General features: G+C 34.3%; 1 protein-coding gene across 1 annotated transcript in view; it reads right to left on the reverse strand.

Moving 5' to 3' along the window:
• LOC149419803 (trace amine-associated receptor 1) overlaps positions 1-15,414 on the reverse strand; it is a 297,606-nt gene that overhangs the window by 51,429 nt on the left and 230,763 nt on the right. Inside the window, exons 5-6 of the mRNA XM_089637037.1 lie at positions 5,115-5,254; positions 1,460-1,631 (exon numbers count right to left, since the gene is read on the reverse strand). Of these exons, the coding sequence (XP_089493163.1) occupies positions 1,460-1,631; positions 5,115-5,254 (312 nt within the window). The remainder of the gene's footprint in view (positions 1-1,459; positions 1,632-5,114; positions 5,255-15,414) is intronic.

A 15,414-nucleotide genomic window follows, 5' to 3' on the forward strand; every position in this document is an offset into this window, starting at 1 on the left:
TTAACGGATTCTGTTAAAAATGTGTTTAAAATTCTCTTATTCTCAATATAATATAAAATTATAGTATTTTCTTTTTTGGCACTAACGATTGAGGAGATTGATGCAGTAACAGCATAAACGCGCACCAGCTGTTTTTGCTTTAATTTTTTTTATCTGCCATGTAAATATTACTTCTGTGTGTTTTACACAGACGGAGCTACAATCAAAACTATGAATATAAACGATTGTACCACCCCTGCCAGGAACACTCCTGTCCCGGTGAAACCGGTACACCAGGGGGTACAGTTTTGTTAGCGTTTGGAACACATGTACTGAGGATTGGAAAAATGACCGGTATACTTGGCAACCTAATGAGCCAATATTAGTATTTAGGACGGGTAGGAATAAATAAATTGATTGAGCGTTGGCTTTTGTTTTTCGCTTCCCGCTTCTTCTTGCTTCGAGTTGCAATTATCTTTCTTTTCTGGGCTTTTATTGCACAATCTTGAATATTTCTATATTTTCTTGCCTTTTCTTGCTCTTTCTTGGTTCTTCTTAGTTCTTTTAGTTTTTCTTGTTCCTTCCTGCTTCTTTTTGGCTCGTGGATCTTCCTCGTCATGGCTGTTCTAGTCTCCTCATTCATTTTGTTTCTCTATTGCTTCTTTCTTGGCTCGTAATGGATTTTTTTTGCCTGTTCTTGTCTTATACTCAAAAGTCAGTACACCATAGTCTTTTTAATATTTTTTTGTTACATTAGCTCCACTTAGGAGGCCTTTCGAAAAATAATTCCCCTAGGAACTATGTAATCTTTGAGATGCTGTGGGGAAGATGTTTTTAGGAAAAGTAGGAGAGGAAGTTCTCGAAAGGAAAAATGTATCAGGGGTGTATAAGAATCTGGGGGTCACTGTGCCCAGGAGTGAAATATGTATGAATTCATCTATCCTGTTGAGAAAGACCTGTTGGATAGGTCAGAAGATCTCCCCCAACCCGTGAAACTGCGCACCCCTGCTAAGCCACCAAACGTAGTGAATAACTTGGGGTTTGTTTGTTTGTTTTTGAATATTTATTAATATGTTTGCAAATTGTATGGGGTGACCTATGGCAGAGGTGTTGGTTATCCAATAAATGGTTTCTGAGGCGGCGGTACCCACACCCGCCTCCCAAACTGTATATGTCTTACTAAAATTATATATCATATCCTTTTGGCAGCAATTTAACATATACATAATTTAAATCGTTGTAGATTTTGACCAAGAATTGTATCGATTGTTATAAACAATTTATAACAGTTCAAATATTTTTGAAAAAAGAAACCTTGAAATTTCCCGATCGCATAAACAACGTAAGCAAGCGGTCCTAATGACGTCATAAATTTATCCGATAGTCCGTCGAAAAACGCTTTTGCTTTTATCCCAAGGAACATCTCAAATAAAAATAAAACATCAATTTTCGTGAAAACTAACTAATTAATAGCACTCACCTTAAAATCCCTCGCAATTGCAGTCTTGACGCATGCCAAGTTACTTCCGTTCTGTCCCGTTCCGTTCGGCTCCGTGGTCTTGAGTCTAAGCTTGTTGACGTGAAAGCCCGATCCGTAGCAGTACATCAGCGCCATTGTTGTGGGGAAGTAGTAGGCGCAGCAGGCTAGTATCCTGGGATGGAGTTTAGCGTTAAAAGATATTTGAGATGGAACACTATTCTCTTATAATATACATGTTTTTTTTCATATTCAAATATATTGTTAGATGCAAATAGATTTGTTCATACCCCAAAGCAAATGATCTAATCTCTGTGTTATATTATCATGTTCCTTATACTGACGAGTACATTAATGTGGTTGTACGAGTACATTAATGTGATCATGATATGATGATAATGTAAAAAATTCATCGTAACAGACAAAGGATAATGGGGGAATAATAAACAAATAAAATGATGAAATGATAGTTACGTTATTTTTACATGCATTTAAAAAAAGCTTCCGATCATAACGTCGGTTACCATAAATGTGCTTTTATGCAGAAAATTTAAAAATAAAATTATTTTTATGTGTTTTTGAAATTAATGAAATTGACTATTTTTTTTATTACAGCATGTTCATTATTTTATTCTGTGTTTAAACATAAATAATGATGCCTAATTTACAGAAAAAAATGTTTAGTTATTAAAGTTACTGAGTTTGTAAGTAACCAAGTCAAATATTTTTAATCAAATTCTTAAATTAAAAATAAATTATGCTAGAATTCTTAAAATTCTTACTCTTTTCAACAAAATATGGGAAACAGAGGCACACAAAACTATCGCAGGATAAAAGTTTTTTTACAGTATTCTTAGAAATTTAAAGTTTTTATCTATTATTCATAACAAAAGTAATAAAATATTAATTCACATTTCAGCGACAAATCTTAAAAAGTTTCCTAGTAAGATGAACCTTCTAAAAAAATATTTAGTCATAAAGTTTAGGAACTCAGAAAAACATATTTCTTGTTGTAATTTTCAAGGCAAAAGTTACGCTATTGTGATTCCACTGTTAGGTGAATTTATTTCTGATTTAGTGTTTATTCGCTCTTGAGAAAAATTCTTCAAAGTAAAGTTAAACATGCTTATAAATTCCACGCTTATCTAACATGTAAAAAATATATGTTTTTTCTGAGAGAATTCAATTTTTATGAATTTTGAAGATAGGTTAGGTGGGTAATTGCTTATTTATTTATGTTCTTTCAGCACTGGAGACAGAAGTGTAATTGAAAAAATGTATCCATGAGAATTAGGCGTCTGATTCAGGAGCACGTAGGTTAATTTTAACCAGTTTTGAATTAGAAGATTTAAAATAAAGAAGATTTAAAATATAGAAGATTTGAAATATATAGGATTTAAAATATAGAAGATTTAAAATAAAGAAGATTTAAAATAAAGGAGATTTGAAATATAGAGGATTTAAAATATGCACGATTTAAAATATAGAAAATTTAATAAATAGAAGACTTAAAATAGAGAAGATTGAAGATGTTGAAGCATTTAGAAGTATGTAGATTTTCATAGATTACTTGGGTTAAAATAAAAAAGAAAAACATTTTTGTATGAATGAATACGTAAAATAAAATCGTAACTGCTGTATGGGAAATATTAAGTGTATTTAATCTATTTCGTAGGCCCTAAGGTTTCCCTGGGATCTACGCTATCTCCAGGGAATAAGAAAATTTTTTACAATATTTATATAAATAATATCAACATATTGAGACATAACCCACGAACAACTGCAGGACTTTTAGTTTAATTTACATTTAAAGGGAGTTCATTGTTTATTTCAACATCTTTTTAATAGATAGTATTGTGTTGCCAATAAATTAGGAAGCCTAAAATCTTAGGATGCCTAAAATCTTAGGAAGCCTAAAATCTTAGGAAGCCTGAAATCTTAGGAAGCCTAAAATCTTTGGTGGGAGGAAAGCCATGGACTGTACTATTAATACTTACAATTTTTAACATATAATCTGGATTATACATTTTAACTTATATAAAAAAATACTAGGATATTAAAGACCATACGTTGCTATACACTTAGAATATTGAGTTGACTTTGCATTGGTTTTATCCTACTATATCTGCTACAGAACAATACCGCAACCTAACGTTTCAGTTTTGAGCTATTTCTATTATTTTAACTTATGTTTTATTTAGCAGAAAAATTACACTTGTGCAGTAATACAGGTTGGATGCTAAAGTGGTGTTGTAAACCTACCCTATTGTTATAAGATCTCATATTTTCTTTATCCTAATTAAGAAGTTAACTTTTTTGAATTTTTGCAGTTATGATTTAAAATTTTGTGTTAAGTTTAAATTTGCTGTCAATTATAATTCCCAAGTATTTTATATTTACTAATTATTTATATTGACTTCTTGCGCAATCCTCTACTTTATGGCAAAGAGTCTTAGAGCGGGAGCACACAGAGAGCGGTCAGAGTTCTGCGTTCTAGTGACCGTTGACCGCTCAAGAGTTCCAAAGCACACAAGCGGCGTTAAATTCTCGCGTTCTAGTTTCGTTTGGGTCTTTGCATATGCAACATGTCACTAGAAAGTTCATCATCCGGTGAAGAATTATTGCTCTTGTGGAGCTTAGCAGCTTCTAAAAAGAAAAGGAAGTATTGGGTGCACCCAATCAACACAACGCGAGAAGAACAAAGCGAATTTACTAGTATTTTTCAGGATTTACTTAAAGATGAACAACAATTCTATATTTATTTTCGAATGTCGATTAATAGTTTTAATGAATTTTATAACATCATACAACCCGATATCGAAAAACAAAATACTAACTGGAGGAACTGTGTTTCATCAAAAGAAAGGCTGGCTGTATTTTTAAGGTATGTATTTATTTATTAAGGATAAGAAAAGACATTAGAATATTTAGAAATAATAACAAAATATACGAATAAATAATTTCCATAACTTAAATCGTATAATAAACTCCTTTCCCTAACCAATTCAATGAACTTTTCCGTGTTTGTAACCTCAGACATCGCGGCGTTCTGGCGTTCTCTGCCTTGGCGGGAAAAGAACTCTTAGAACGCCACGTTCCGTTTTGACCGCCGCGGTCTGACTGCCCGCTGTGTGCGTTGTTGTTAAGCGCGCTCTACACTCGCGGCGCGAACAGCCGCGAAGGCCGCGAAACGCGAGTGTGGATCTTGTTCACGCCTTCGCAATCTTCGCGTTCGCGCTTCGCGCCATTCCCCGATTTTCGTCGGTTTTTTGGCCCGCGACAAAGGGTTAAGGGCGAACAAGACTGAAGCTTTGCGAGTGTGGATGGACACAGTTCACGCGCGGATCGCGGCGTATATTCACGGCGTGAATTCACGGCGCGACTTGTAGCGCGCGAGTGTAGAGCCAGCTTTATAGTATCAGTACATTCTAATGAACTCGGAACTCCTGACCGCTCTCTGTGTCTCTCCCGCTCTTAATGATTTTTTAAATCTTGAATGTCACAATAACCCGGTTAGATTAAATTAATAATTTGATTAAATTGAATCAACAACGCGATTTCTCAAAATAATAAATCAAATCTTTCTTCGATATTTTAATCATTTAGATAATTTAAACGTATTTTAGGGCAATTTAATCTTTTCACTGTAAGTACTTACCTATAAGCAATTCTTGTATGAAAAGGGTCGCAGGCCAGCAGTCCTGAATTGTTGAAGTAGTGGCCACCCCTTGGCAGGACTAGTACAGCAAACAGGGCTACTGACAGGACCCACGTCACGCTGATGATTAGCACGCATCCCTGGAAAGAATACTGCACTTTAGTTTAGTAACTGAGCGAGGTTAAGGTTATGGAAAGCGTTACAGGAAAGATACAATTACAACTGTTGAAATAGAAGTCCTATTTGACAGGACCAGCACCGAGAATAGACCACTGACAGGATCCAAGTCACGCTAATGACGAGATCGTATTCCTGGAGGGATTACTGCACTTTATTTTAGTAACTGAGCGAAGGTCAGGGGATGAAAAGAGTTCCAGGAAAGACAATTAGAACTGTTGAAGTAGTTGTCCCCTTTGAAAGGACCAGCAACGCGAATACCAGCAAACTGAGAAGGTTCCCGTCACGCTGATGCTTAGCATGCACCCCTGGAAGGAATGCTGCACCTTAGTTTAGTATCTTAGCAAGTTTGGGGGATGGGAAGGGTTACGAGAAACAAAAAAACGCTCTAGAAATGTTGGTGACATATTGGAAGTTAGAACCCCGGATTTACATAATCCGCATGATATAAATTTGTTTTTGAAATTTGAAATATTAACAGTTACATGAAATTTACACTATTTACGAAAATAAACTGTTTTGTAATTTTTAATATTTATACGGGTAAGATTTAAATCATGATAAAATTATTATTACACACACAAATAAAGTTGTGACAGGAAAAGGATTTAAATAAACTTATAATTGGGTTCAATAAAAACGTTCATTTCGCCTGCTGTAGAAATTTGAATGTAATTATATAGTTTTTTGGTAATCCATTTTTTTCACCAAGCGCAGTTGTTTTTTGTCATATTTTAGAAAAAAATAATTATGTTATCAAGCTAAAGTTATGATGGATGAGAAATTTGTAATATAAAAGTAGAGGCATTTTTCATCAGTCATGGATTTTAAAGCAAAACAGAAAACAACAGCGCTACGGACTTGTATCACTTTCTTGCACTATGCCATCACAATATAAATTGAAATTTAAGTCTAGAAATAATCTTTCACATTTATCGGTAAACAGTACATTGTTCCATCATTCCCGTATGGGAGTACAATCATAATCCATTTAAAATCATGCGAACGAATACACTAGCAAACAATTTCTAAATGGATAGTGAAATAAAGGTCGGCTTGTTACTTATTCATGACAGAATTAACATGTATGAATGCCACCTACGAGAAGGAAATCAGTATACGGGAGAATGCAAATAGCGGCAAGTTTAATCACCTAAACAAGATCTTCTCTCACTGTTAATATCCTCTTGAGGCGAGCGTAAGATCACACTTACGACCACAAGTCTCCCTTAGGATCCGTTTACCTTAATCCTTCCCTCTATCAGGCATTCAAAACCTCTAGAATATTTTAGCAAACACTTTGTACTTTTAATTTATCAAAAGATTTAAATCTATATTTAAATTCTTTTCTTACAGAGATCAAAATTCAAATCAAAGGTTTATTATTTCGCACTAACCAACATGAAGTTAAGGGGAAGATGTATGAACAATGCCAAAACCTATTTAAATTTTTTAATGACGTATCCCATTCCGTGTCTCAAAAAATAGTTCATTTTGGACCAGTTTGCATACAAATCAGTTCAAAAGTACTCATACAAGATGGCTGCCAGGCAATTTCCCCTCACCCTAGATTTGACTTCAATGCCTTGTTATATAAAATTGCACTAATAATACTCTGTCCGGGGCTTTTTAGGTCCATGATTACAATGGTAACCATTGAAATCTGTTGGTAACAACTTATAGTAGTGGACTTTATTCCATTCAATTGCCAAGTCGAAAACGTTTGTCATTCTTATTAATCGTGATTTACCGGGAAAATATGTAAATTATTTCACCCGTGAAACTTGTGGCTCTGAAGGAAAAAATAAAACAAATATCTTACCACGTATATGTATAATAATTCATTGTTTTTCATACTGCCCAGCCTGCTGAAAAACTCTGTTCAGGCTACTAGTAAAGTGCTGTTAAAGAAAGTTTCTAAATATTAAGCTCTTTGTTGATGCTTTATAGAAATATGGTGTTTGTCATCTTTGAAAATATAGCAAATAAAAAAAATATCAATTAAAATATCAATAGAAAATATATCAATTTTATAAACAAAATTATGTAAAAACTTTTTTAAAGCGTCCTGGGAAAATGTTCCGAACGAAATAAACATTATTTGATAGATGTTTAAAATTAGCTCACTTCGTGAATGTTTTCATGAAAATTAGCGTAAATCACAATATTATTTAATTTTATTATAAACTTCCTCAGTAAGAACTCTTCATAATACGTCTGTTCTTGCGATCGCTGTAATTCGCGGCGATTGTTATAAAACGCGAGAGTTTTTGCTGACACTCTTCCGGATTCAGCCATTTCGGTGTAATACTTGATGGGATACTTCTTATGGCATATATTACGCACTTGTATTAAATTATGCATATATTTCTGAACTGTGTCCTACCGGTACCTGATATTCTGGTTGAGATATGACAATTTTAAACTTAATTGCACTTGCGACGGCCAAAACACGCTTTCCCTGGGTGCAACAATAACTTACGAGTACATTGATGCTTCAGGAAGACTTACTGCATCAGAGAAAATGTGAACATTTTTTACATGACCTATAGTTTAAGTACGAACTCCATATTATTTTTTTATTAACTGTATTTATTACAAAAGATAAAAATGTGCCTCTAGCCTTTTACGATACGATGAATTAATATGACATCTTTTGGATAAAACGAAATCAGCTTTGAAATTTGATGGAATCAGTGCTCGCAGTCGCAGGGTTCGCAAACCCTGCCTCTTACTTTCCACTCTTGGTTAAGGAGTTAACAAAGGCAAGTGTAGCCGCAAATCTGACCGTATTTAACCTGAATAATCCCCAACCCATACTTGATTAGCCCTGCTTATACGATTCATGGTCCTCTACAAATGTAAGGCAATCTCAAAGGACATACGTCATAAATATGATTAAGCCTAGCTCCTAACTCAGTGTTTCTCCAAATTACAACACGCTCGTACCCCTTTGGATACAAATTTTAATTGCGTACATATGACGAAAACAATTGAGGTTATGCTAGAATTGTGTAACTTAGATTCCGGACAATATCTTACAACCAAATTTCTAGGTAAGCGCCGAAATTAGAAAAGACCGAAACCCGCATGTTTTGTAGTTATTAAACTTTTTCTTCATAAATTGAAAAAAATCCTTAAATCTTCAAAATGGTTAAAACTTAAAAATTACGGATTGCCTGATTATAATTTTTTTCCACATATACGCCTTTAGGAATCAATATTTGCATTAATGTAATTTTCATGCTCTTTAAATTTGACAACATTAAATGCCACTCATAATTTTATCATATCTCCCAATCCCACAGGAAACATAGTTCTTAATATTAAAATGTATAATTACCCAAATAAAATTTTAGGATTTGGCTTAGAGACACTTCAAAACTCTTTATTCTCTGCCACCAAGCCGTATTTGAAATTTATCATCATAATACGATCATCTTGATTTCTCCACCATTGATAATATCTGACTTCATAATCATTAGTCAGGACCTCATAATGAATAATAATTAATGAATGTCAGTAAAACACTTTGAAAAGTAACAAGTAACTGCCATAACAGTCAGATAGTAATCTCCGATAGGATGGGACCCACATATCAGCAAAACTAGCGTACGAATTTATGTCTGCATTATAACAAACCATTAATTATTACCGTCCACCGGGTTCGTTAGAGTTGAAGATCTTCCGGACTATTAACGATAAGATCCACGCATTAATTCACAAAGATGAAGGAAGTAAGATCAAAGACAGAGCAGTGGACTTCCGAAATTAATGGTGTTGATAAACAAATATGTCAAATCAAAGTTGGACGATTTATGGCCGGTTGACAATTCAAATATGGGGATATTTAAGGGGTTAGCTGAATTCATTTCACCAGAATTATGTGGACTCCATGGTGAACGGGTTAAATTGCGTGTAACTTGGAAATTGTTTCAAACAGCATAATGTAGTTTTCGAAAATGGGTTGGTTCCGCTGGGTAGAGCGTACATCAAGGAAGCTCTAAATGACTTCTTTAAAAATAAAATCTGAATTTAAAAAAAATACACTTGGATGGCTGATCGGTTGAGGGGAACAAAATTTAAACTCAAAAATAATTCGTAAATTGCCTCTTAAATTGTGAAAAATTGAATTCTTTAATGACCTCTATTTTGTAATTAAAAAAATAGCACATGTGAGTACCTACTAGATATTTGATATATTTTTTGATTATTATTTTTTTCACTTTGGTTGAGTATTTCTGCCTCCATTCCAAATTTAAGTTTTCTGTGAAAAAGGTAACACAACTGTTCCTCTTAAAGCCCAGATTATAAAAATACAAGTATACTCAATAAAACGACATCACAGTAAAAGTGTGCAACAAACGGCAAACATTCAAGTTAATAATTTTTTTGCATCGCAGCCACGGGAGTCTAATCCACGAATCGACTTAAAATCAAATGCGCAGGTAGACCATTATAATACAGATTTAGTTTTTAAATTTATGCGACTTTGAAACAATCTTCCAGTTTTGATCCAAAATATACAAAGATCTACGGAATAGAAAATCTATAAATATTCTTTTCCTGGGAAATTTTATTTCGGAAGGAAAAAAATGGGTTTATTGGTGACATAGCAATTTTCTTTGGCACGTAATGAAATGTGACGTGTATTATCGAAGTCAAGTAGTAAGACTGAAAACAGGGAAAGATAACACGCCCTTTCTCTTCGGGCTGCTGTACTCCGGATTTACGATATTGAATTCGTGATTTATGGAAGTGGGTTATACGAAAATAAATAGACATTTTTTGCTGTTAAACTTGGTATCGGTTACGGTTTTAAGAAGTTTCTTTTCATTTTGTGTAAAGAGATACTTACCTATGGTTGATCTTAAATACGAATACTTCAATAAATCAAAGAAAATCATGATTTTATGGTAATTATGTCCTAATAAAATGACAAATATATCACGAAAGCGGCAATGTATAAAAATATGATAAAATTATTACATTTTTTGGTGGGCTCAGGAATGAAAACGATTTTTTTTTTTGATATTTGGATGACCTTTTTATATAACTAGATGCAGGTTAAAAATAATAAAGGTTCCATGATAACTCCTCATAATGACAATTTAACACATCTTTAATAATAATAACATGGTATTTTTATAGCGCAGTTTAGTGTCATTTCACTTCAAGTGCGCTTAACTACTCGGATAACAAACTTTAAAAAAAATGGTAATTCAGTATTGGTGTTTCTTAAAATTATTCCTAGAGTGTGCCTTACCCAAATGCAGATAAAATATTATAACATTAAATACACTGTTTATACAAAGTGATGACAAAACTAAGAATAACAATAACACCAGGATAGGACAAAACACGAATATTAAAACTAAAACATAATATAAAACAGGAGGCAGTTTATGCTCAGAAATGAAAATTTTCTGAGCGAACACTTTAAATAGGTACAATAAAGAGACAACAGAAACCAAAAAATTACCGGAAGTTTTAGAATTTGGTTTATTATAAAATATTGAAAAGAAGTTAAAATTTATGAATAGTAAGATTTTTTAAATAATTTGGTTTTTAAAGCCCGTTTAAATTCAGTCAAATTCTGGAGATTAGTAAGAGCTGAGGGAAGTCTATTCCAGATGAGAGGGCCTGTTACACTAAAAGATTGATCATAGTAAACAACTCGATTTGACCTAGAAAGTTCAATTAGACATTACTAACATCTAAATTTGCTGAGTGATTTAAAGTCATCAAAAGTGATGAAACAAAAACTTAAATAGTTACACATGTAACCTATTTAACCTGATTTTTTTTATCACTTTTCATAACTTTAAAACACTTTTTATAGGAGTATTGATTTGTCATTTTGATGAGTTATCCGGTCACCTTTCTACTGGAATCCGTTCTGTCATTATGTCCAAGCTACTTCATCAATCTACAAACAGCAGTATGGCTTTATATCAGGAGAACGCGCCACCGAACTACTCGTACCTCCAACTTTCGCTCCAGGAATTCCGAAAATACTGTGAAACGGTGTTTTGGTTTTATCCTTCAGGGAAGACTTGGTACCTCGTCAGGAACCAAGTTTATTATAACTTATACTTCCCTGGAGTGGTCTGCATAATAATGCAAAATTATAGGTACCGAGCTACTTTGCAACTGAGAAAATATTTATGCCCTAGCTTATATTTGGATGGCGGTTGTTCAACGAAGATTTTTTAGAAAATTTAGGTCACGTAAGTATTGTTAGTTATAATAGCACTCGTAGTACACACATTGAACGTTCGGCACTAGTGTTAGTTATTATACAGGATTTTCCCATAAGAGGTGTTATTTTTATTTTTAGTTGATGTTACTTATGAAGCTATAATTTTTTGACATTTGACAAGTAAAAACTACGTCATTAATAAAAATGTAACAATACACTCTTCAACAACGCATTGGAATTATTGAAATTCACTTGAGTGAATCAAATGAAAATCATCTTGAGTGATTTTCCCTCGTTTCCACCTCGGTAGCTTCAACAACAAGCAAAATTGTCGCATTTGGGGCTCAGAAAACCCAAGAATTATCGTTGAAAAGCCTCTCTATCCTCAACGTATGATTGTTTGGTGTGGTTTATGGTCCGGCGGAGTCATTGGACCTTACTTTATCGTAAATGAGGCTGAAGCAATAGTTACGGTGAATGGATTGCGCTATCGAGAGATGATTAATGATTTTTTACGGCCAAAATTGTATGGTATTGATCTGAACAACGTTTACTTTCAATAAAACGGCGCTACGTGCGACACAAGCAACGAAACCATTGATCTTTTACGATTGAATATCAAAATAACACCTCTTACTGGAAAACCCTGTATAAACACTTTCTCATCATCCACGGGGGCATTTTGGCACTTATTTACCCAATTTGGTTAGAGTTAGCACACGATCTCACACGGCGCGTGACGGCTTAGTTTTAAAACCATTTAATCTAAAGTAATACAATTGCCGTATCTTTCGCTTGCAACTTTCTTGATGATGAGAGAAGATTAATGATTTTTTATTGCCGGAATTGAATGGTATTAATCTGGACCACGTTTAATTTCAACAAGGGGCTACTTGCCACAGAAGCAACGAAATCATTGATATTTTACGATTGAATATCAAAATAACACCTCTTATTGGAAAACTCTGTAGTTGAGCCCCCATGAGGTAGTGTTAGTTATATTAAACTAGGGCGGAAGGGTTAGTTATATTTAAACGTCGGGTACCAGTGCCAATCGCCAGTTATGTTGGGGGCGCCCGCTGGGGGGCGCACATGGTTTTGCTAGCTCAAGATGGTAGAGGTGTGGACTCCTGGGCTGTCAGGGTTCGTGGATCAAACTTTGGTCTCTTGAAAGTTCTTTCAAGGTTACATTAACAAAAGTATTTTTTTACGAACATCATTATATTGGCTGAAATCACATAGTTAGGGTGGCCTACGTTATGGACGCTACGGGAATGAATTAGCTCTCTCTCTGTCTTTGTTCGGTACAGTTAAAAATGGGCACTCAATTATGGGAAGGATGGAAGTAACTAACAGTTTGGTAAGGCAGATTGCATCAGTATGAGTATCGGAGCCGTGACGAAAATATGTCGCCGGTGCCGTGCTTCGGCATTTTGGGTATGCGGGCGATATGTGTTTTCACTCGAATGTTCTAATGCTACGTATACACTATACATAGGCGAGCCGAACTGCCGAACTGAACCTTAACTTATGAGAAAGGAACGAAGCAACCGCAAACGGCGCGAAATGCCGCTTGCAGTTGCTTCGTTCCTTTCCCGTAATTCGTTGCTCGGTTCGCTTTTAAGTTCGCAAATGTATACGTACCATAACGGTTTGTACATAATGTACAATGTAGTGATACGGTGTGGTCATTATGAAAGTTATACTCGGATCGGGCTGGCCTGAATGCCCGAACGATTGTTGGATAAATATTAACTACGTAACAGTATATAACATAATTTAAACCGCTGAAACGAATACGTCTTATTTCACCGGGTTTAACTATTTCTCTAACTATATCTCTATATTTCTCTTCTTCTTCTTCAATGGCGCTACAGCCCATTTCGAGCCTTGGCCTCCTTTAACATGAGCCTCCACCGCCCTCTGTCCTCGGCCGTCGTCTTCCAATCTGCAACATGGAGTAGTCCTCTGGCATCTTTCCTGACATCGTCCTCCCATCTCAGCCTAGGTCTGCCCGCCTTTCGTTTGCCTCCCGGGTGTCCTGTTAGAACCTTCTTTGGTACACGTGTGCTTGGCATTCGGTGCACATGTCCGGCCCATCTTAGTTTTTGGAGCCGTAAATGAGTAGAGAGTCTGGGAGCTTGGTAGATGTCATCTATATTTCTCTATTTCACCTGAAATGCTGACTTGAAATTGGTATGTTGAATTAGCCGGTAATTTCAATTTAAGAGTTCATATTATTTCTAAAACCTACTTATACAAAAAAATATTTTTATTCTATTTCTTTCTTTTATGGTTTTTAACAAGGTTGGGTATGAAATCATAGTGTTCAGGTTGCAAACGGTACAATTTTCTTTTTAAAACGTCTTATTCGTTTTCCGTCAATATTATGTTTGCTTTTATTAAAACATGTATCTTAGATAACAGATTGCTTTATATTCTTCTATCGGAAGCAATGCTGGAATAAATAGCTTTCGTAGAAAAAACCACCATTGAAACAAACAAAAAAAATGTTTGTTCGATCAATGAATCCTGTAGTACTTTCATATGAATGTTTATGATATCTTTACAAAAACATTTGATGATATCGTTACAAAAAGAGCTCTTACAAAATAATATTCTCACAATATTTGATAGATACGTACTCACACTTAGTTCTAAATGAATAATTACTAAGATTGGAACATGAGATACGCAAAATAGAGTTACGCATAAATTACGCATTTTAAAAAGTTTTAAAGAAAGAAATACAATTTCCAAGTTACAAATAACCAGATAAAATGTGAAAACCTCTGACTACACAATTAAAAGCGGAGAATTTTGCTTTTGCAATGACGGAGGACTTGAAGGAGGACAAAGGATTGAACCAGCTTTTGTCCACTAAACTACTAACCACTAATAAAAAAGGCTTTTACGATTGTTCCAGAAACGAGAAATTTGCGATATAATTAAAAAATGAAATTAGTAAGACCATTAGTGATACTCCTGATTCGGTTTTCCTGATAAATATTCAAAGACCTACTGGAATCACTAGGCAGCCCGACCCATTTCGTTGTCAGATTTCAAAGGTGGAAACCGTAAATAGACTCCTAATCCATGATAATTCAAGTAGGAGGCTGCTTCAACATGTATTTTAATCAAATAAAAAGCAATATATACTCGTAGCGAAGCATAACGTAATCTTATCGTCATACTTGTATATTATAATGTACACGGATCTATCGAAATACTGTTAAAATTGTGAGTACATGCCCAATTTCCTAATAAAATATTATTAATTTAGAATGTATTTGAAAACTCGTTCACGCAAGTGGCCTTATTCCAGTAAATATAATGGAAGAAATGCGAAAACATTATATTTTTTTAAAACACGTGTTCGCACTTACTCCTAACATATTCGTAATTTACTGCTAGTTTGTCACGAATCTGTTGATTCATTCGTTATAGGCCTGCAGTCCCGTTTTTTAAAAGGAAAACGAATTATTTGACCAGATGTTTAGTAATAAGAAACTGAAACACTTTTTATTAAAACTGTCTGTCCGTACAAATAGAGTAACAATAGCGCGTTTTACTTTTACCTTCAACAGAAACGCATTTTTACTTGTCATAGGTGAAATCTATATAATATTGATAGGCAAAAAGGCGTATTCGAATGCAACGTTGCATCGGAGATTCAAGATTTTGAACAAACTAACATTTACAATTTAATTTCTATAGATAGATAATCTACACGCTTCAAGGACAATGGCTTCTTAGTCAGGATAATGAAAATTAACAGTAATTATTTTGTTAATTTTTATTTTCCCGAGAAAGAAGCCATTGGCTTTGAAACATGTAGATTATTATTAATAAAGAGAGGCGTATACAAAGTGATTCATTTAGTTATAATTAAAATGACGCCACGTAATTTACTTATTAATT

This window comes from Hesperophylax consimilis, chromosome 11 (genome assembly GCF_061612785.1).
Source record: "Hesperophylax consimilis isolate HC1 chromosome 11, BYU_Hcon_1.0, whole genome shotgun sequence".
Lineage (NCBI taxonomy): Eukaryota > Metazoa > Arthropoda > Insecta > Trichoptera > Limnephilidae > Hesperophylax > Hesperophylax consimilis.